Source organism: Schistocerca nitens, chromosome 3, assembly GCF_023898315.1.
Source record: "Schistocerca nitens isolate TAMUIC-IGC-003100 chromosome 3, iqSchNite1.1, whole genome shotgun sequence".
Classification (NCBI taxonomy): Eukaryota; Metazoa; Arthropoda; class Insecta; order Orthoptera; family Acrididae; genus Schistocerca; species Schistocerca nitens.
The window spans coordinates 639802720-639824113 of record NC_064616.1 but is presented as its reverse complement, the minus strand read 5'-3'; the positions used below and the strand labels follow the sequence as shown (position 1 = coordinate 639824113).

Sequence of the window (21394 nt, the reverse complement as noted above, 5' to 3'; positions counted from 1 at the left end):
TGCCGGGAACTAATTCTGAAAAATCTCATCATTAATGTAAAGTTGTATAGCTATTTTTGACTACTCGTCGATCTTTATACATCAGCTAACCGTTATTTCGAACTAGTACAACGCGTTTCCAGAATTATTCTAAGAACAGAGTTTGTGCAGCTACCCCTAGGCACTGTAAACCATAAATAATTTTTGTTTTCGAATATGTTGCCTATTTTTGGAAGAACACTCATGGAGAAATATCCAAGCTGTCATGAAACATTTTCAGAGTTCCACTAAAACAAAGCACAGAATAAATAAACATTGAGAGGAGACAAAAGCTCAAAATCTACTACTGTAACATGTGAGGACGCTTTGAAAATAGGTTAACCTCCTTTGTTACCACATGATGTCGTTAGAGACCAGTTCATACTAGATGGGGTGGAACGGACGGCCTGCCAATGTTACCATCAATTAGTGACGGTTCACACAAGACGGAAAATCAACACGATATCGATTCACTTTGTCCAATACCGAACTGTGAAAGTGAGGTTATGAGACACCATCCATGACACAAAAAGGCGAAATATAGTATAAAAACTAAGAAGTATTAAGCCTATTAGTGGTCAAAGCCAACTTTATAACGGATTTCCTTGATCAGTTTTGTACCGCAAATTGCTGGGAAATGAAACATTTGAAAACACAGGCATTTATTTTCTGGCGCAAACATACACATCAAACAGTATTTATAAGGGAATACATAGAGCCTGGTTAGCTAATCTATTCTGTTTTTCCTACTTAGCAAATAACGTCTTACACGACTGTATTTTTCACCTTCAATTGAACTGACTCGACAGAAGTCAGCGATTATATTTCTATCTACACGCGCAGTTTCTCATATACTACTTCTCTGGTGTTTACGTCGTCGGAATGCTTGAATCCGTTAGGCCAGGGCGTTGCCTTGTTTTGTTGATTTCTGCTGTTAGGATAATGTTGAGATGAATACAATTATTTGGATGGATCGTGGAGCCAGCTGATGAGTGAAACATTGCTACGAGTGTGTCTATTGCCGCTGCCTATTATACTAAGGTGAGGTTTATTAGCAGAAATTGAGACATCGGATAACTTCTGAAAAAATTCAAAATATGCCTGACAGTCCACAATAATGATGTTGAAATGCACTGAATGTAGAAATCTTTGTGTTTCCGAAACAACGTGAATTATAATGTTCGTCTACAATTAGAATAATGTTAGCCGATTGTAAAATATGTGGAAGAGGTTATTATGCACGTTCATGAAAAAACCAGCGTTGCTTGACATTACAAGAGTTGTTACACGTTGCACTCCGTTCTTCAGTGTTGTTTACTAGTCCTTAAAATGCCCCCTTGCGAAATCTCTCCTTCATCTGAAAGTAACTGTTTTCATTTGGTCGGAAAAATCTCGTGTATTTGCGTAAAGTGACAGTGATTTTTAAAAATGTTTTTGTACTTCGAGATATCTCATTAAGGCCATGGATTTTTTTGAACTAAAAGAGTTAAGTTCTGTTTCTACTGACCTTTCGTGTATAATCCTACTCATTACTCCGGTGACAAAAGATACAGGCATATATTTTATTTATTAGCAGTTCGTGTTGGCAGAAGTTGTCAAGCCACTATAGCTTTATGAGATACGTTGTGGTAGTATGTTGTTTTTCACAGTTGTCGTGCCACTGTAGCTTTATGAAATACGTTGTGATAGTATGTTATTCGCGATGGTTGACTTACATGCGTGTATCTGCCTGCCTAAGGTACTATGTATTGTGTGTTTGTAAATGTGCACATTGCGCGGGGCAGAGAGATGCATGTGCACCTTGCGGCAGCTGGCCCACAGATATGTTTACATCTGTGGCTAATAGGGAACCACTTCATATTGACAAATCAATTCGAATTAGGGTTGAAGAACTGGAGACATGTAAGGTACACGGTTCATATTCTTATATTCAAGATTGCGTTTACGAAAGTGTTGAAGTAAATTATGTTCGTCGTCATTGTTTGACATATCTTACATTCACTACCTAATAACAAAATTATATTGTACCTTGTGTAGTATGCCAGTACTACAGTGCGAAGTAATTTGAACCTTCGATTAGAATCACCTTAAGACAGAAGGTTATTTTAGCCCGACGGCGGAGCGTTAATTTTTGAGTTGTAGGATCACCGTTACAACAATTTATGGGCATGGTATAACAAAAATTCTAGAAGTAACGTGAGTAAAGTAATGCAGTTGGCGCGCTACATTGTACCCCGCCTGCAAAAGTGCACTTGAATTTTATGTGGTTTGTCAATATTCAGTATAGGCGCGTATGCAATAGTTAATAGATAAGAGTTAATTGCCAGTTTACTGTAGTTTACGTAGTTGTTTCATCTGTGACATCATGTTGTTTAAACTTCATTCTTGCTTTGCATACAGTGCTTTGTAATCAATTCATAGAATGCTATTTTTGAGTAACATGGAAGTATTAAACTACCCCATAAACTTAGATATCAAATTCATGCATGATATAAAAAAAAATAATTATTTTTCTATTTTAGCACCAGCTGCTGCCTTTTTGTTGCTGTCAAATCCTGATATCCCTTGAATATTTGGAACAAGGATGGTTGCCATAAGATCATGTTGGTCTCCTTGCATATGGAACAGCAATGTCAAAGTTGGAACCTACATGGTTGCAGCTTATACTGCAGTAAGTGTTTGACTCGTAGATGCTGTGACACATTTTGCATGTATTGATCTAATTTGTATTTTTGATCAAAGTGGAATTTCCCATGGATAAATTCATTATGGATAGAAATTTGAAGCTGTAATCTATGATGTTGATAGACATCTGTACTTGTCAGAAAAAGAAAATGAACTTATTCATTTGTTCACAGTGTGTCCATTTTATTATAACAGTTACTGCTCATTGTTTGTTGAGGTAAATGCTTCTTGGACCTCAAAGCTAGCATTTTGGAAGACATACAAAAGTCTTTCATTGTAGTGCATATAACAACTGAATAAAAGCATTCCTGGGACAGTTGTAACGCACTGTGTGGAATTCAAATTACGTTAAAATTATATTACTTGAAGCTAAGTAGTGTTTTCTCACTATAAGCAAAATAATGTCTGTGGAAGAAAAATATGTATGGTGATATGGATTTATGTGGTGGCATAGTTTTTGTGTAAGTGCAATGTTCTCTACATTGGTTGCCATGTAGTGGATGTGAGTTGTCAAATGTTTATGAAATATTCTTGGTCATAAAGTTCTAATTGTTTAAAATCATTGGGATCACTTTTAATATGTAGTCCCTTTTGATTTAGCTGTATACATTTATTGAACAAAAGCACTCAGATTACTATCTTAAAGTTGTGTGTCACTGTGTGTGAAAAACATTCAGTTATCCAAACTGGGGAGCACCTGAGTCTTTCCCTGTTTTTTGTACTTTAAAAGTTACTTGCTTTCCAAGAGCTCATACAATAGAAAATTTATGTTTGACTGTTGAGATTGTTTTATGCTTGTGATGAGCACTATAGTCATAGGATGGCAGTGCACATACATAGCTGTATACTGATGAAGTAAGGTGTAAATTATGTTTCTTCAAGACATATTAAAAAATGTGAAGCGATCTATAACAATACCCACAGACTGTAATGATGTGTTTACACGATTTAAATTAAGTTGTGCGTAATGAGTTTCCACTTTATATGTGCCATCAAAAGTAACTGTTCATGTGTACTGATATGGTTTCTGTTTCCAGTCCTTCAGTGTTGTCCTAATTACACTGATTGCATATATGATGAGTGGTGGGGAATCAACCCAGCTATATTCACCATTATTTGAGACGGATGTCAGAGGATGTAAGTTAATATCATATTATAAGTAGTACAAAAATCTGTATAACAACAAATTAGGTCACCCAATAATTTAGTACAGGGTGTCCGCTTTAAACGTATAATATAAAAAGGTAGTTATTTGAGACATAATTGAGATATTTGTTGACAGTTTTCTTCTACAAGTATGCTATCTCAAAAGGTGTTGTTTAGTATTTTATCCATCCTCAGCAATTGTAGTTGTATTTAATGAAATAATAAGCAACCATTTGCATGAAAGAAATTTAATTTCTGTACTGGTTTCATGCACTTCGTGACCTCCTTCAGAAGGTTACACATATCACATTATTTGCGAGTGTCAGTACTAAAATGCAATCAGCACAATGCTGTGGTCCTGAAAAAGGGTCGACAGAAGCGTCCGATCCCACGCGTCGGCTTTGACCCGTGACGTAAGGGTGTTGTCGTGTGTGACGTCATGACGGCGCGGAGTTTGGTTTGAGTGTGGCTGTCTCCAGTTCTGTTTTATCTTATTTTATTTACTTTTCTGATCTGTTCGTTCTATTTCGTGAGATTTTTTTTTTTTAATTTAAAAACACTTATTACTTATTTTAATTATCTGTTTCCTCCAATTTCTGTTTTAGTTTATTATATTTATCTTTCTGATCTGTTCGTTCTATCCCGTGAGATCTTTAAAAAAAAAGATAAAAAACACTAATCAGCTACTGAAGCATCTTTATCTTCTATGGGTTGCAGGGGTTACGACCCCTGGGGAGGTGGGTGGGTATTCATGCATGGCTGTCTTCACTTACACGTTGTAGCTACGCAAGGCGTCTAAATTTGTTTATATTTAGTTTGCCCCCCACCCAAAACACCCCATTTCCCGCGCTTGTCCCGTTAGTGTCATTAGGCTTCTTGTGGAAAGTGTGTGTGTTTGTTTTTGTTTCCGCCATATTTGTGACGTCATGGGTCAAAGCAGACAGGCGGGATCGGATGCTTCCGTATTTCCCTGAAAAAGATATGCAGGAGCAATAAGTAATACAATACTTAATCCATTAATACAATATTTTAAAGAGCATGTTATTTTTGTTTCACTTCTTTGTACTAGTTTTATGCAAACACCAAACTACATGTAGGCATCTAAGAGCTCTTATTGCGTTAATGGGTTCAGTATTGTAATATTTATTGCCCCTGCATATATTTTTTAGGATCATGGCATTGTGCTGTATGCACTTTATATGATACTCACAAATAATGCGATAGGCATGGCCTTCTGAAAAAAGGCTCTTAAGTGCCCAAAACCGGTAAAGAAATTAAATTTCTTTTATGCTTCTTATTTTATTACAATATATTGTGTGTTTGCTTGCAGCAGTTGGTAACTGCTTTGTTTATGTGAACGCTCATTATTATCCATATGGACTCCACAGCAGGTGTTCTATGTGGTTTCTCTGGGGGAGCTAAAGTCTTTTTACACTGGTACATCGTGACATGATATTTCAACAAGATGGCGCACCATACCATTTTGTGAACATTGTGAGGTATTTATTGAATTGTGGGTCCCAGGATTGTTGGTCTGGGAGAGGTAGTCCATCGACTGCTTGGTCCCCTAGAAGTCCAGACATTACCCCACTTGATGTTTTTCTGTTGAGGGTTTGTCAAGAATCAAATGTACCAGATCACATTTCATAATATACCAGACCTGCACCATCATGTATGTTTCATCTGCAGTGCTGCAACACCTTTGGAGAGAATTGGAATATAGATTACATGTCTCACACTACTATTGGTCTGCATATCAGGGTGTAGGGTGTGTTAATAAAGATTATGAGTTCCCATACTTATAGGAACATACTGTCAATAAATACATCAATTAATCCTCAAGTTATTATGTTTTATATTGTTATATGTATAATGCGGGCACCTTGTATTTAGTTATAATCACATGTAAATAAGCTAAAGTCAGCATTGTATTTGTGAAGGTACTGTTTTGAAAAATAGTATCTTTCTGTGCTTTAATATTTATGTGAACGTAAGTAGATGCTAGAAGTAGTGACTCTTGTTAATGAATAAGAACTGCCTCTGTACAGTCCTTTTTTTAACTTTTAAGGTACTTTGAAACTCATTAGATGTATTAAAACTGAGTGAAGACAATTATGATACCCTTGCTTCGATACAAACAGTGTATTGCCATGACATATTCCTGTTGGGATTGAAGGTGATGCATAATTAGTTAGTGGGTAATGTGCATTTAAATCTGTTGGTAAATCAAAGAAGTTAGCAATACTTCATGAGGTTCTTGAGGCTGCTATTACGTTCTTGTGAATAGCTGCACTTGGTATGTGCATGAGCTGCTGTGGTTGTGTGTCCAGATGAGGGGATCACACAGTTTCAGCAATGTCTTTGAAGAGTTCAGCATCATGGCTCACCTTGTACAGTGAGTGTATGAGGATGTCACACTAACGGCAACTAGCATTACATAGTTTTTATTGCACTTTTTGAGTCATTGTGTGACTCGTTTGTGTCAGCTGGAGTCTAATTATCCACTGTATTGGTCCCCAAGAAGTCCAGACATTACCCCACTTGATGTTTTTCTGTTGAGGGTTTGTCAAGAATCAAATGTACCAGATCACATTTCATAATATACCAGACCTGCACCATCATGTATGTTTCATCTGCAGTGCTGCAACACCTTTGGAGAGAATTGGAATATAGATTACATGTCTCACACTACTATTGGTCTGCAGAAATGCCCGATCTCACGCGTCGGCTTTGACCTGTGACGTAAGGGTGTTGTGGTGTGTGACGTCATTACGGCGCGGAGTTTGGTTTGTGAGTGTGGCGTGTTTGTAGATGTCGTCGTGTTGTTGTTTGTTGTGCCCTCTGGTGGTATGTTCATGGTTTTCGTTTGTTTGGTGTGTTGGGCTCAGTTTGCTGTTGCTCAGTGGTGAGTGCTGCGTGCGTATTTTTGAAGCGGAATTTGTATCAGTGAGTTAACGGTTTTGTGTGGTGGTTAATGTAGTGATGATTGCTGTACGTCGGGTGGGTTTGTTATTAAGTGTAATCGGTTGTGGTTTTTTGTTCAGGAATGGATATGAAAGACAAGATTAATAGTTCTCGGTTGAGGGCTATGATGGGGGACACAGCTTTAGAGCTGATTAAATTCCTACAGCTATTTGGCTTAATTGCCGAGGTCGTGAAGTGCGGTGTGTGCCATGAACCAATGAAATTGGTTAAAGTTCCGGCCTCTCGGACCATGGACGGTTACATGTGGCGCTGTCGCAAAGATGACGTATGGCGTTCCATACGGCGCGGTACCTGGTTCGAGAAGTCTAGGTTGGGCATGCGTGAGATTGTGCTTGTTACATATTATTTTTGTTATAGATTCCCACAGAGTTTTTGCGCGCATGAGACTGGTGTGAGTGAGAGGACTGTTTTAGATTGGTATTCCTTTTGTCGTGAAGTGTGTTCGGAATTTATTAAGTACGGGGGTAAGGTTGGGGGGCCATGGGGTGGTTGTGGAGGTGGACGAGTCACAGTTTGGGAAAAGGAAGTATGGGAGGGGGAAGTCTGTGGCTGGTCTTTGGGTGTGGGGGGCTGTTGTTCCGGGGGGTGGGGGTTCCGAATGTGTTTTTAGGGTTGTGGAATGGAGGTCGAAGGCTGAATTAGTGGGGTTAATTGAGGAATATATAGAGCCGGGGTCCACAATAGTTTCTGATGCTTTTTCTTCTTATAGGGGGTTGGGTGAGAGGGGGATTTAATCATTTAGTAGTGAACCATAGTTTAGAGTTTAAGAATTATGAGACAGGGGCTTGTACTAATACAATAGAGGGGATGTGGGGGGCGGTTACGTCAGTTCTTGGGAGGGGGAAGAGGCGCTCTTCCAACCTTCAGTCTCATTTAGATGAGTACTGTTGGCGGAAGAGTGTCCCAGAGGGCTATTGTATTGTTCGGGTTTTCTTAAGGGCTGTGGGTAAAATGTATAGGCCGAAAGTGGTTAGTTAGGGTGGGCTGGGTAGGTGGGTGGGTGGCTGTGGTTGAGGGTGGGGTGGGTGGTTTATTTTGTTGTATAGTGTTTGTTAAGGTGGGGGGGGGGGAGAGGGGGAGTGTGTTTGTTTTTTGTTTTAGTTGTGAAGGATCTATTTTGTTGAAGTTTTTGTTGAGTTGTAGTGTGTGATTGAGATGTTTTTTATGTTGCATTTGGTTTTTGTTTATGGGTTTTTTATTTTGGGGTTGGGGAGGGGAGGGGGTTGAGGTGGGTGTGTGTGTGTGTGTGTGTGTGTGTGTGTGTGTGTGTGTGTGTGATTGTGATGGCCAATCTAGTTTTTGTGTGTGTGTGTGTGTGTGTGTGTGTGTGTGCGTGCGTGTGATGGCCAATCTAGTTTGTGGGGCTGGAACTTTCTTGTGGTAAGTTCTCATTTTTTTGTTTTTGGCGTATGTGTTGTGTTTTGGGGTATAGGAAAGTGTTTCATTGAAATTTATGGCTGTGAAGGTTGGTTTTGGTATTCGTATTGGGAGATGTTTTTGAGTTACATAGGTCAGGGGTAGTGGTCGATTCTAATTTATGGGATTGGGAGCTGCTGTTGAGCTATATAGTTGGAGGGAAGTGTTCAATCTCAATGTTTGGCGGTGCATTTTGGTTTTTGTATTGGGGGATGGGATCGGGAGCTGCTGTTGAGCTATATAGGTCAAGGGAAGTGTTCGATCGCAATTTATGGGATCGGGAGCTGCTGTAGATATATGTAGGTCAAGGGAAGTGTTTTTTCGTAATGTTTTGCAGTGTATTTTGATTTTTGCATTGGGAGATGGGATCGGGAGCTGCTGTTGAGCTATATAGGTCAAGGGAAGTGTTCGATCCCAATTTATGAGATCGGGAGCTACTGTAGATCTATATAGGTCAAGGGAAGTTTCTGATTCCAGATAATAATGTGTTTTGTGGTATTTGGTGAGTTTTGTGATGTCAATTTTTTTTTTTATCGTCTTGCGTGGTTTTGTATGGGGGTGGGTGGCTAAATTTGTTTATATTTAGTTTCTCCTCACCCAAAAACCCCCAATTTCCCACGCTTGTCCCGTTAGAATCATTAGGCTTTTTGTGAAACGTGTGTGTGTTTTTTTTTTTTCGATGTATTTTCGTCTTTATGATACGTATGCAACGATTTTATATCCGCCATATTGGAATTGTCGTTTATGGTCGTTTCCGCCATATTTGTGACGTCATGGGTCAAAGCCGACGGGTGGGATCGGATGCTTCCGTATTTCCATATAGCAACAGCTATAGAAGGTAGTGGAGAGATTTGTGTGATAGGGACCATGTTTACCTAGCAAGAGCTTACCACTTCTTCCTTTCGCTCACCCTCACAAAACATGCCTAGGGCTTATGCCCCAGCTGCCATACCCTAATTGACTGCTTGCACCTTTAGTGGTCAAAGAAAAATAAGTGCCAGTTTTTTGGTATGATTATAGTTTAGTGAATTGATTATGTGATGATTGTCTATAAGACAAAGCATGTTGCTTTTTGAACAACACAGTATGGCCTCTCACCATTGTGCATCATCCATAAATTCACCCCGTGTCCATGGTATGATCACTTTCTGAACTTTTTGAATTGCCCATTGTAATAGTGTACACATCTTGTCACCATACTAGTGCTGAATTCACTTCTCATACAGAAACCTCACCCATGCTGTGAGACAGCTAAAAACATAAAACATTGCTATGTGAGAGCACATTATATGCAATAGTGAGTAGCTTGTTATAGTCAGTGAACAGTGGGCTTACTGTTTTTTAAGGAATCTGTAAATTGTTAGGATAAATTACAGAGGGTGAAGAAAAATTCATGCACTCATACTTCGCTGCACGATTCCTCATGTACAAGCAATACGTCTCTTGTAAAGTTTCGTCCTCCGCATGTTTCTGGCAGTAAATGGATGTCACAGATTAGCAATCTGGCATCACTGTAATCACATGTCAGCCTCTGTCAGCATGTAGTAGTGCTGTGCAGTTGGTGTAGTGCAAAGTATTTTGGGTTACTATGCAGGGGGTCAATGGTTTGATTCTGGATCGACACACATTTGTTTTTATTTGGTGAATGTAGTCTTTGTGGTACGGTATCCGACGTCTTAATCGTCATACAGTGATTACAGTTGGTCTTCTACAAAACATTTTCACTTATGTACTATGAACACAGAAATGTAAGTACAGTTGATATCCAGAATGAGATTTTCACTCTGCAGCGAAGTGTGCGCTGATATGAAACTTCCTGGCACATTAAAATTGTGTGCCCGACCGAGTTAGAGTCTCGGTCGGGCACACAGTTTTAATCTGCCAGGAAGTTTTACAGTTGATATCATTGCTCAGCTTTTAAAAAAGTCTTTTGCATGTCGTGGGCACAAATTATTTCGCACTACTGTGTCTACTAGATTCCAGACTTGTTTTCTGTGTACTTTCCCACAGTGGTTCCATCGATTAGTATGAACTGTTATTCTTGCCACGTTCTGGTCCATTACAATTCGTTAGGGCCTTACATCACCAGTAGGGCTAGCAACATGCTTTCAAATAATTTTCAAACTCATCTACCGTGTGTGTGTGTGTGTGTGTGTGTGTGTGTGTGTGTGTGTATTATTACCATCGAACCACTAATTATGCCTTTCAACATTGATTCTGATAACCACTTGCTGTTTTTTATCTCCACGCGTTAATATCATTGTCGTCATTATTATAATTGATGGAAATGTAGAAACATCTTGTCCATTACCATTAGGGAAACAGTGTAATTAAAAAAAAAGCACTTTTCACAATTAGCAGTGTCTGGATGAATCTGCAGGACAGAGGCTGTAAGAAAGGCGCTGCATGTAAAGTGGAACAGCGTGCTGCAAGTAATGATGGGTTTGTGCTGTATGCACTGTTCACCAGACAGGAACTAGTAGCTTGTAGAGTAACGTGCCCGTGACAGACTCCATGTGTATTCGTACACATATCGTATTTTCTTCTTGTGTTATTTTAAAACAGTGTGGCAGGTGTATGGCATACACAAACAATGAATATGTGGATATGCTTCTGGTCCATTATGCAGCTGATAACCGGGTTAGTGTTGCTGCTCATGAATATGTTCCTAGATGTACTGGTCAAAATCGTCCAGATAAATATGTGTTTCATCATGTGGAGCTTCGTCTTTGGGAGACAGGTTCCCTCCTTCCACTATCACGTGATAGAGGTCGTCCATGGACTCCCCGTACCCCAGCTACTGAGGAAGCTATTCTGTAGGTTAAACATCAAGAATGCCAGCAAAGTATACGTAGTGTAGCAAGGTAGCTGCGTGTCTCACAGTGCATAGTTGTTGATGTGCTGTACAAGCATAAGTTGCACTCTTATCATTATTCTTTAATGCAATACCTGGATGCTGTCTGCAGATGACCTGTAAGTCCTCTGAATTTTTTTTCTGGGGGGACACTTGAAGGAGCAAAAGTATTATACTCCGTCGGGGCCTGTGGAAGAACTGGTAGCACATGTTCATATTGCTCTTGTATCTTTGGATGCAGCCATGTTGTGAAGAGATCACAGCTGTGTGACACAGCAGGTCGTGCAATGTTCGGAGCTGCAGGGGGATAGCGTTGAGCATCTGCTCTGAGGGCAGTGTATTCTTTTGTGTACATCATGTGGTCATTACTATGGAAATTATTCATCAGATTACCTTCCACTAGGAATGTGGGTGCGCTCAGTGACTGTGATATGATTTACAGATGATAGAGCACAGCAATCAGCAGTCCCTTTTTGCACATTTTATTTGGCAGATCTAGATTTTGGCTTGTGCCTAGCCATTATCAATGCTTTATTTCATAGTATCAATGCATGTCAGTTCCCTGTTGATCGGATGTCTGTTAGTTCTTTCAAGAGTAGTCTTGAAAGAATGGTGACGCTCGAACAACAGGGGACTGACATGCATTGATACTATGAAATAATGCATTGATAATGGCTGGGCACTAGCCAAAATCTAAATTTGCCAAATAAAACCTGCAAAAAAGGATGACTGACTGCTGTGCTCTGTCATTTGTAAATGGAAATTATTATTGTCAAAGGTTGCTAATGTGTTACATCTGAGTGGATGTATTGCATGTAGTATAAATGACTAGTAGATGTTGAGTGCAATCATCTTTAGCATCGCAAAATTGTTGTTGTTTTTGTAATTGTTTTATCGTGTGACTGGTAATTTGTTTCAGCTATCCAATTATGACTTGTCTGATCATGTTTTTGTTATGTTCACTGTTACAAGTCACTGTACTATGTAAATGTTGGATATATGTGGCTTAAGAAATGGTGTATTCTACAGTATTATATGGCAGAATGAAAATGGCAAATGAAAACAAATGTGCTTCGAACAGAATCGAACCCCCAACCTCATAAACAATACCAGCTGCACAGCACTATGCCTATATGCTGACACCATGAATATGATTACAGTGTGACTGTCAATCTGTAATACCCATTTACTGCCAAAAATATGTGCAGGATGAAATTTTGTGACAGACATTTTTGTATTGCAAGTATGTGAGGAATCGTGCTGTGATATCAACGTGCGTGAATTTTTCTCTGCCCTGTATAACAAGTAATCACCTGTATATGAAATGATTATCATAAGTGTTGAAAACATGCATCCTCCAGATAAAACTTCTTTGCCACTGAGAATTCAGTTGAGAAGAAATAAAAGGAAAAGTGAATTAAATCCCTCCCCTCTTCAACAATGGACCTTACTGTTGGTGATATGGCTTGTGTGCTTCAGTGATAGAAATTGCTGTACCATAGATGCAACCACAGCAGATGGGTATCTGTTGAGAAGCCAGACAAACATGTGTTTCCTGAAAAGGGGCAGCAGCCTTTTTAGTAGTTGCAAGGACAACAGTCTGGATGATTGATTGATCTGGTCTTTAACATCAGCCAGAACGGCCTTTGATGACTGGGTGTTGTGTGATGTCCTTAGGTTAGTTAGGTTTAAGTAGTTCTAAGTTCTAGGGAACTGATGACCATAGATGTTAAGTCTCATAGTACTCAGAGCCATTTGAAGCCAGAATGGCCTTGCTGTACTGGTAATGTGAACAACTGAAAGGAAGAGGAAACTACTGCTGCAGTTTTTCCCCAGGGCATGCAGCTCTACTGTATGTTTAAATGATAATGGCCTCCTCTTGGGTAAAATATTACAGAGGTAAAATAATCCCCCATTCGGATCTCCATGTGAGGACTACTCAGGAGGATGTTGTCACCAGGAGAAACAAAACTGGCATTCTACAGATTGGAGGATGGAATTTCAGATCCCTTATTGGGCAGATAGGTTAGAAAATTTCAAAAGAAAAATGGATAGGTTGAAATTACATATAGTGGGAATTAGTGAAGTTTGGTGGCAGGAGGAACAGGACTTCTGGTCTGGGAAATACAAAATCAAATAGCGGTAATGCAGGAATAATTTTAGTATTGAATAAGAAAATATTAATGTGAGTTAGTTACTATGAACAGCATACCTAACACATTATTGAAGGCAAGAGGGACCCAAACTTGTTGTATATGTGGAAGAGACTTGAAGACACCAGAAGGTTTCAGATTGATTATATGGTAAGACAGAAATTTCGGAACCAGATTTTAAATTGTAAGACATTTGCAGGGGCAGATGTGGACCCTGACGACAATTTATTGGTTATGCACTGTAGATTAAAACTGAAGAAATTGGAAATAGGTTGGAAATAAAGGTGCTGGCACCTGGATAAGTTGGAAGAACCAGAGTTTGTTCAAAGTTTCAGAGGGAGCATTAGGCAACAGCTGACCAGAACAGGAAAAGGAATACAGTAGATGATGAATGGGTAGCTTTGAGAGATGAAATAGTGAAAACAGCAGAGGATCAGATAGGTAGAAAGGCAAGGCCTCGTAGAAATCCTTTGCGGGTGAAAGGGGGTACAAATATCTAAATAATGAGATTGACAGGAAATGCATACTGGCTAAGCAGGAATGGCCAGAGGACAAATGTAAAGATTTAGAAGCATGTTTCAATAGGGGAAAGATAGGTGCTACCTACAGGAAAATCAAAGAGGCCTTTCGAAAAAAGAGAAGTAGCTGTGTGCATATCAAGAACTCGGATGGAAAACCAGTCCTAAGCAAAGAAGGGAAAGATGAAAGGTGGAAGGAGGATCTACAGTGTCTGTACAAGAGAGATGAACTTGACAGCACTATTAAAGAAATCGAAGAGGATGTAGATGAAAATGAGATGGGAGCTATGATACTGCAAGAATAATTTGACAGAGCACTGAGAGACCTAAGTTGCAACAAAGTCCTTGGAGTAGATGGCATTCCATCAGAACTAATGATAACTTAGGAGAGCCAGTCATGTCAAAACTTCCATCTTGTGTGCAAGATATTTGAGACAGGTTAAATATCCTCAGACTTTAAAGAAGAATGCAGTATTCCAATTCCAGAGAGAGCAGCTGCTGACAGGTGTGAACATTACCAAAATACCTGTTTAATAAGTCAGGTTGCTGTGGTGTGCGTACTGTAAGACCTTCGGTACACACACCATCAGATTATTTGACTTGTAGCTGTAACGAAGTAGGCGAGTGTCAACAATATGTCTCGTGGTCTTATCGTGGCGTGTTTATCTTCTGCCGTTAGGTCAGACGATAGAAATGCCACTTGCACGCTTAGAGTAGCAGATTGACGGTGACCAACTTTTAACAGAACTTGATTAATTTTCAAATACAGTTATTAAAATAATAACAAGCATAAAAATAACTTAACTTGGTTCTGGATGCTATTTACAATTGAGAATGTGAAGTTCCTTTGGGTCTTTGTACGTTACTCTTATTCTCACATCTCTGATACTTGACAAAGTGTCTATACATTTCTCTTCATGGCTATGTGCAGGAATATGATAATCTTATTAGGCGCAGACTGAAACTTGACTGCAGACTGGTGCAGACAAATGCAGACTGACTAATCGGAGGTCTGTACACTCGTTATAATACCTCGAGCCTTCAGGTATCAGTGCGCGAGTGTGATCAGCGAGGAGAAAAGGTTCTACATTAGCAGCAATCTCATTGGCTGCGTTACATATTAATATGCGGATCGAAGGAAGCAGAATTTGGTCCATCTCTAAGATAGCGCCATCTCGTAGTGCGGAGACGGACGAGCGCTGCGCCTGCGCTGTTGTGCTTAGCGGGCCACGCTCTAGTGGGAAAGTTGTGTACGCGCTGACTACGTGGAACTATGTACACAACAGTTGCAAAATACAAACACGATTTCCTTACAGAAGGACAGAAAAATTGGTAGAAGTCAACCTCGGGGAAGATCAGTTTGAATTCTGGAGAAATGTAGGAACACACAAGGCAATACTGACCCTATGACTTATCTTGGAAGATGGGTTAAGGAAAGGCTAACCTATGTTTATAACATTTGTAGACCCAGGGAAAGATTTTGACAGTCTTGACTGGAATACTCTCCTTGAAATTCTGAAGGGAGCAGGGTTAAAATACAGGGAGTGAAAGGCTATTTGAAACTTTACGGAATCCGGACAGCCGTTACGAGTTGAGGGACATAAAAGGGAAGCAGTGGTTAAGAATGGAGTGAGACAGGGTTGTAGCCTATTCCTGATGTTGTCCCATCTGTACATTGAGCGATTCCAAAGAAAAATTTCGAAGTTCAGGGAGAAGAAATAAAAACTTCGATGTTGGGCAATGAAGACATAATTCTGACAGAGGCGCAAAGGACTTGGAAGAACAGTTGAACAGAATGGACAGTGTCTTGAAAGGAGGATATAAGGTGAACATCAACGAAAGCAAAACGCTGATAATGGAATATTGTCACATTAAATCAGGTGACACTGAGAGAATTAGCTCACGGCCGAGGCACTTCAAAGTAGTACACAAGTTTTGCTGTTTGGCCAGCAAAATAACTGCTTATGGCCAAAATAGAGAGTACGTAAAACATAGACTGCTAATGGCAAGAAAAGTGCTTCTGAAGAAGAGAAATTTAACATTGAATATAGAATTAAGTGTTACGAAGCTTTTCTGAAAGTGTTTGTATAGTGTAGCCATGTGTGGAAGTGTAACATGGACAATAAACGGTTCAGTCAGTAAGAGAATAGAGGGTTTTGAAATGTGATGCTGCAAAAGACAAAAAAGAAAGGGGGAAAAAATGCTGAGGTTTTGATTAGTACTATAAATCACATAATACACTCCTGGAAATGGAAAAAAGAACACATTGACACCGGTGTGTCAGACCCACCATACTTGCTCCGGACACTGCGAGAGGGCTGTACAAGCAATGATCACACGCACGGCACAGCGGACACATCAGGAACCGCGGTGTTGGCCGTCGAATGGCGCTAGCTGCGCAGCATTTGTGCACCGCCGCCGTCAGTGTCAGCCAGTTTGCCGTGGCATACGGAGCTCCATCGCAGTCTTTAACACTGGTAGCATGCCGCGACAGCGTGGACGTGAACCGTATGTGCAGTTGACGGACTTTGAGCGAGGGCGTATAGTGGGCATGCGGGAGGCCGGGTGGACGTACCGCCGAATTGCTCAACACGTGGGGCGTGAGGTCGCCACAGTACATCGATGTTGTCGCCAGTGGTCAGCGGAAGGTGCACGTGCCCGTCAACCTGGGACCGGACCGCAGCGACGCACGGATGCACGCCAAGACCGTAGGATCCTACGCAGTGCCGTAGGGGACCGCACCGCCACTTCCCAGCAAATTAGGGACACCGTTGCTCCTGGGGTATCGGCGAGGACCATTCGCAACCGTCTCCATGAAGCTGGGCTACGGTCCCGCACACCGTTAGGCCGTCTTCCGCTCACGCCCCAACATCGTGCAGCCCGCCTCCAGTGGTGTCGCGACGGGCGTGAATGCAGGGACGAATGGAGACGTGTCGTCTTCAGCGATGAGAGTCGCTTCTGCCTTGGTGCCAATGATGGTCGTATGCGTGTTTGGCGCCGTGCAGGTGAGCGCCACAATCAGGACTGCATACGACCAAGGCACACAGGGCCAACACCCGGCATCATGGTGTGGGGAGCGATCTCCTACACTGAATAGTGCACGGTACATCCAAACCGTCATCGAACCCATCGTTCTACCATTCCTAGACCGGCAAGGGAACTTGCTGTTCCAACAGGACAATGCACCTCCGCATATATCCCGTGCCACCCAACGTGCTCTAGAAGGTGTAAGTCAACTACCCTGGCCAGCAAGATCTCCGGATCTGTCCCCCATTGAGCATGTTTGGGACTGGATGAAGCGTCGTCTCACCAGGTCTGCACGTCCAGCACGAACGCTGGTCCAACTGAGGCGCCAGGTGGAAATGGCATGGCAAGCCGTTCCACAGGACTACATCCAGCATCTCTACGATCGTCTCCATGGGAGAATAGCAGCCTGCATTGCTGCGAAAGGTGGATATACACTGTACTAGTGCCGACATTGTGCATGCTCTGTTGCCTGTGTCTATGTGCCTGTGGTTCTGTCAGTGTGATCATGTGATGTATCTGACCCCAGGAATGTGTCAATAAAGTTTCCCCTTCCTGGGACAATGAATTCACGGTGTTCTTATTTCAATTTCCAGGAGTGTATATGAGGAGCTACAGAATGGAATTGGTAGACAAGATATTTGTGGCACAACCAGTGTAGAAAGGGTCATTTGATAGGACACATTCTGAGACATCATAGGATCACAAATTGAGTATTGGAGGGATGTGTGGGTGGTAATAATCACAGAAGAAGATGAATAAGTAGGACTTCGAACGTGGTCAGGTGATGGGCGTCACTTTGGTCATACGAGATTTCCACACTCCTAAACATCCTTAGGTCCACTGTTTTCGATGTGATAGTGAAGTGGAAACGTGAAGGGCCACAAACAGCACAAAAGCATACAGGCCGACCTTGTCTGTTGGCTGACAGAGACCGCGGACAGTTGAAGGGGTTCGTAATGTGTAATAAGCGGTCATCTATCCAGACCATCCCACAGGAATTCCAAACTGCATCAGGATCCACTGCACGTACTACGACAGGTGGGAGGTGAGAAAACTTGGATTTCATGGTCGACCGGCTGCTCATAAGCCACACATCATGCCGGTAAATGCCAAACAATGCCTCGTTTGGTGTAAGGAGTGTAAACATTGGATGATTGAACAGTGGAAAAGCGTTGTGTGGAATGACAAATCACAGTACACAATGTGGCGATCTGATGGCAAGGCGTGGGCAAGGTGAATGCACAGTGAACGTCATCTGCCAGCATGTGTAGTGCCAACAGTAAAATTCGGAGGCTGTGGTGTTATGGTGTGGTCGTGTTTTTTATGGAGGGGGATTGCACCCCTTGTTGTTTTGCATGGCACTATCACAGCACAGGCCTACATTGGTGTTTCAAGCACCTTCTTGCTTCCCACTGATGAAGAGCAATTCGGAGATGGCGATTGCACCTTTCAATACGATCGAGCACCTGTTTATAATGCACAGCCTATGGTGAAGTGGTTACATGACAGTAACATCCCTGTAATGGACTGGCCTCCGCGGCATCCTGACCTGAATCGTATAGAACACCTTTGGGATGTTTTGGAACACAGGCTTCATGCCAGGCCCCTCCTCAGTGCAGCGCTTCGTGAAGAATGGACTGCCATTCCCCAAGAAACCTTCCAGCACCTGATTGAACGTATGCCTTTGAGAGAGAAAGTTGTCATTAAGGCTAAGGGTGGGCCAACACCATATTGAATTCCAGCATTACCAATGGAGGGTGCCACAATCTTGTAAGTCATATTCAGCCAGATGTCCGGATACTGCACTTTGGCAGCAGTAGAATTGTTCTGCAGTCAGCCTCAAATACCATTTCTCTAAATTTTCGTCATAGTGTTCCTCGAAAAGAATGTCCCTTTTCTGCCAGTGTTTCCCCCTGAGGTTTTTTGAAGCATCTCTGTAATGCTTGCATGCTGTTCAGATCAACCAGTAACAAATCTAGCATCCTGCCTCTGAATTTCTTCAATTTCTTCCCCCAATCTGACCTGTTGTGAATCCCAAACAACTGAACAGTACCCAACAATGGGTCGCACTGTTGTTCCGTAAATGGTCTCCTTTACAGATGTACACTTTCCTAAAATTCTCCTAATAAATCAAAGTTGACTGTTTGCCTTCCCGGCTGCAACCCTTAAATGCTCATTCCATTTCATATTGCTGTGCAGTGTTACACCTAGATATTTAATTGAAGTGACTGTGTCCAGCAAAACTCTATTAATGCTGTATTCGGACATTATGGATTTGTTTATCCTAATCAGCTGCATCAGCTTAGATTTTTCTACATTTAGAGCTAGCTGCCATTCACCACACCAATTAGAAATTTTGTCTAAGTGATCTTGCGTTGTACTCGACAATGACACCATACAATCACACCACAGCATCATCAACAGCCGCAGACTTCTGTTTACCCTTATCTGCCAGATCATTTGTGTGTATGGAACATAGTAGCAGTTTTATCATTGAGGAAAACGTACTGGGTCCTATCACTCTTCAAGCCACTCACGTACCCGGGAGCCTATTCCGTATGCTTGTACCTACATTGTCAGTAAGAATTGGGGTACTGCGGCAAAAACTTGACGAAAATCTTGTAATATGGAATCTACCTGTTGATTTTCATTCATAGTTAACAGGATATCATGTGAGAAAACGACAAGCTGGGTTTCTCACAAGCAATGCTTTGTAAACCCATGCTGATTTGTGGACAGAAGCTTTTCCCTGTGGAGGAAATTTATTATGTTCTGAATGAGAATATGTTAAAAGATTCTGCAGCAAACTGATGTTAGGGATATTGGTCTGTAACTTCGCAGGTCCATGTTTTTACCCTTCTATGCAGGAGTCATTCGCACTTTTTTCCAGTCATATGGCATCGGGCGAGAGATTAACGATAAATGCTAGCTAAGAAAGGGACCAGTGCCATAGGGGACTCTTTGTAAAAACCGAATAGCAATTCTCAGGACCTGGCAACCTATTTGCTTTCAACTCCTTCAATTGCTTGTCTGTGCCAAGGAGGCTTGTTGCTATTTTCTCCATACGGGAGTCTGTGCGATGGTCAAATGATGATGTGTTTGTACAATTCTTCTGCATGAACAATTTCTTAAATGCAAATTAGAAACTTTGGCTTTACTTTTGCTTTCTTCCTCTGACACACCAGACGGGTCAATGGGTGACTCTATAGAACCCTTAGAGCAACTTAGCGATTTTAATTGGTCTTTTTAGAGATGCACCAATTTCTGTTACCGTTGGCCTGTGGTCATTTGCACATTCTCTTTTGAACCAAGAATGCAACAGGCCTTGCTTGCTCAGCATTTTTTGAATTTCATTGTTAAACCACAGTGGATATTTTCTTTCCTTAATCCATTTACTCGACACATACTTTTCAAGAGAATGATTTACTATCCATTTAAACTTTTCCCGTAATACCTCTACATCCATTGTACTGGAACTGAATAATGCCAGTTCATTGTCTAATGTCTAAGTGAGATGCTAACAGCTGTCTATCTGCTCTCTCTAGCAGAAATATCCTGTCTTGACACTGATGCCGTTGATTAGGTCAGCCGTGGTTGTAGCTAGCTACAAGATCTAAAATATTTCCATTGTGTGAAGGCCATCAAATTAGATGCTCAAGACAGTTTTCGGAAAATGTGTTTCAAAGATCTTTGCAAGACTGCCTATCTGTGCCCCCTGCAATGAATCCATAGACATCCAAGTCTATACTCTGTAGGCTTAAGTCACCTCCAATTAATAACACATGATCTGGGTATTTCTGTGCTGTTGACCATAGACTTTATTTCACTTACTCTAAAACCATCACATCAGAATCAGGAGGCTGGTAAAAACATCAAATGGTTAACTTGATTACACCTAGACCTGTTACATGTGACCAGACAACTTCACTGTAGCGTGTAGGTTGCAGTAGTTATTTGGAGATGAAGAGGCTTGCACAGTACATAGTAGCGTGGAGAGCTGCATCAAATCAGTCTTGAGACTGAAAACAACAACAACTAGTATGGAGAATGAGATTTTCACTCTGCAGAGGAATGTGCGTTGATATGAAACTTCCTGGCAGATTAATCTCATTCTGGAAACCATGCCCCAGGCTGTGGTTAAGCCATGTCTCTGCATATACTTTCTTTCAGGAGTGCTTGTTGTGCAAGTTTTACAGAAGAGCTTCTGTGAAATTTGGAAGGTAGGAGACGAGGTACTGGTGGAATTAAAGCTGTGGGGACAGGTTGTGAGTCGTGCTTGGGTAGCTTAGTTGGTAGAGCACTTGCCCACGAAAGGCAAAGGTCCCGAGTCTTGGTCCGGCACACAGTTTTAATCTGCCGGGAAGTTTAAAATACTATGGACTTTTTATGTACTCAATGTAGATAAGTAACATATAGAAATAAAAATTTGGCAATATAAAATACACAATGTTATACAATCAGTATACATAAAAAGTGTATTTATGCAAATAGTTCGGTATTGTTCCTAATATAGCATGTGCTCTGACTTAAAGGGTGAACTGTTTTAGTACTTCTAGTTTTTGAGCATTCTTAAATTGTAAATTTATTTAAAT

General features: G+C 41.1%; 1 protein-coding gene across 2 annotated transcripts in view; it reads left to right on the top strand.

Moving 5' to 3' along the window:
- The first annotated feature begins 896 nt into the window (after positions 1–896).
- Positions 897–21394, top strand: part of LOC126248594 (uncharacterized) — a 43468-nt gene continuing 22970 nt past the window's right edge. The window contains exons 1-3 of one of the 2 annotated variants that reach the window (XM_049949717.1): positions 897–1059; positions 2541–2689; positions 3741–3840. In XM_049949717.1, coding sequence (XP_049805674.1) covers positions 2603–2689; positions 3741–3840 — 187 coding nt within the window. In that variant the 5' untranslated portion in view covers positions 897–1059; positions 2541–2602. Of the gene's footprint in view, positions 1065–2540; positions 2690–3740; positions 3841–21394 lie in introns of both variants that reach the window. The other variant, XM_049949718.1, reaches the window with a different exon arrangement.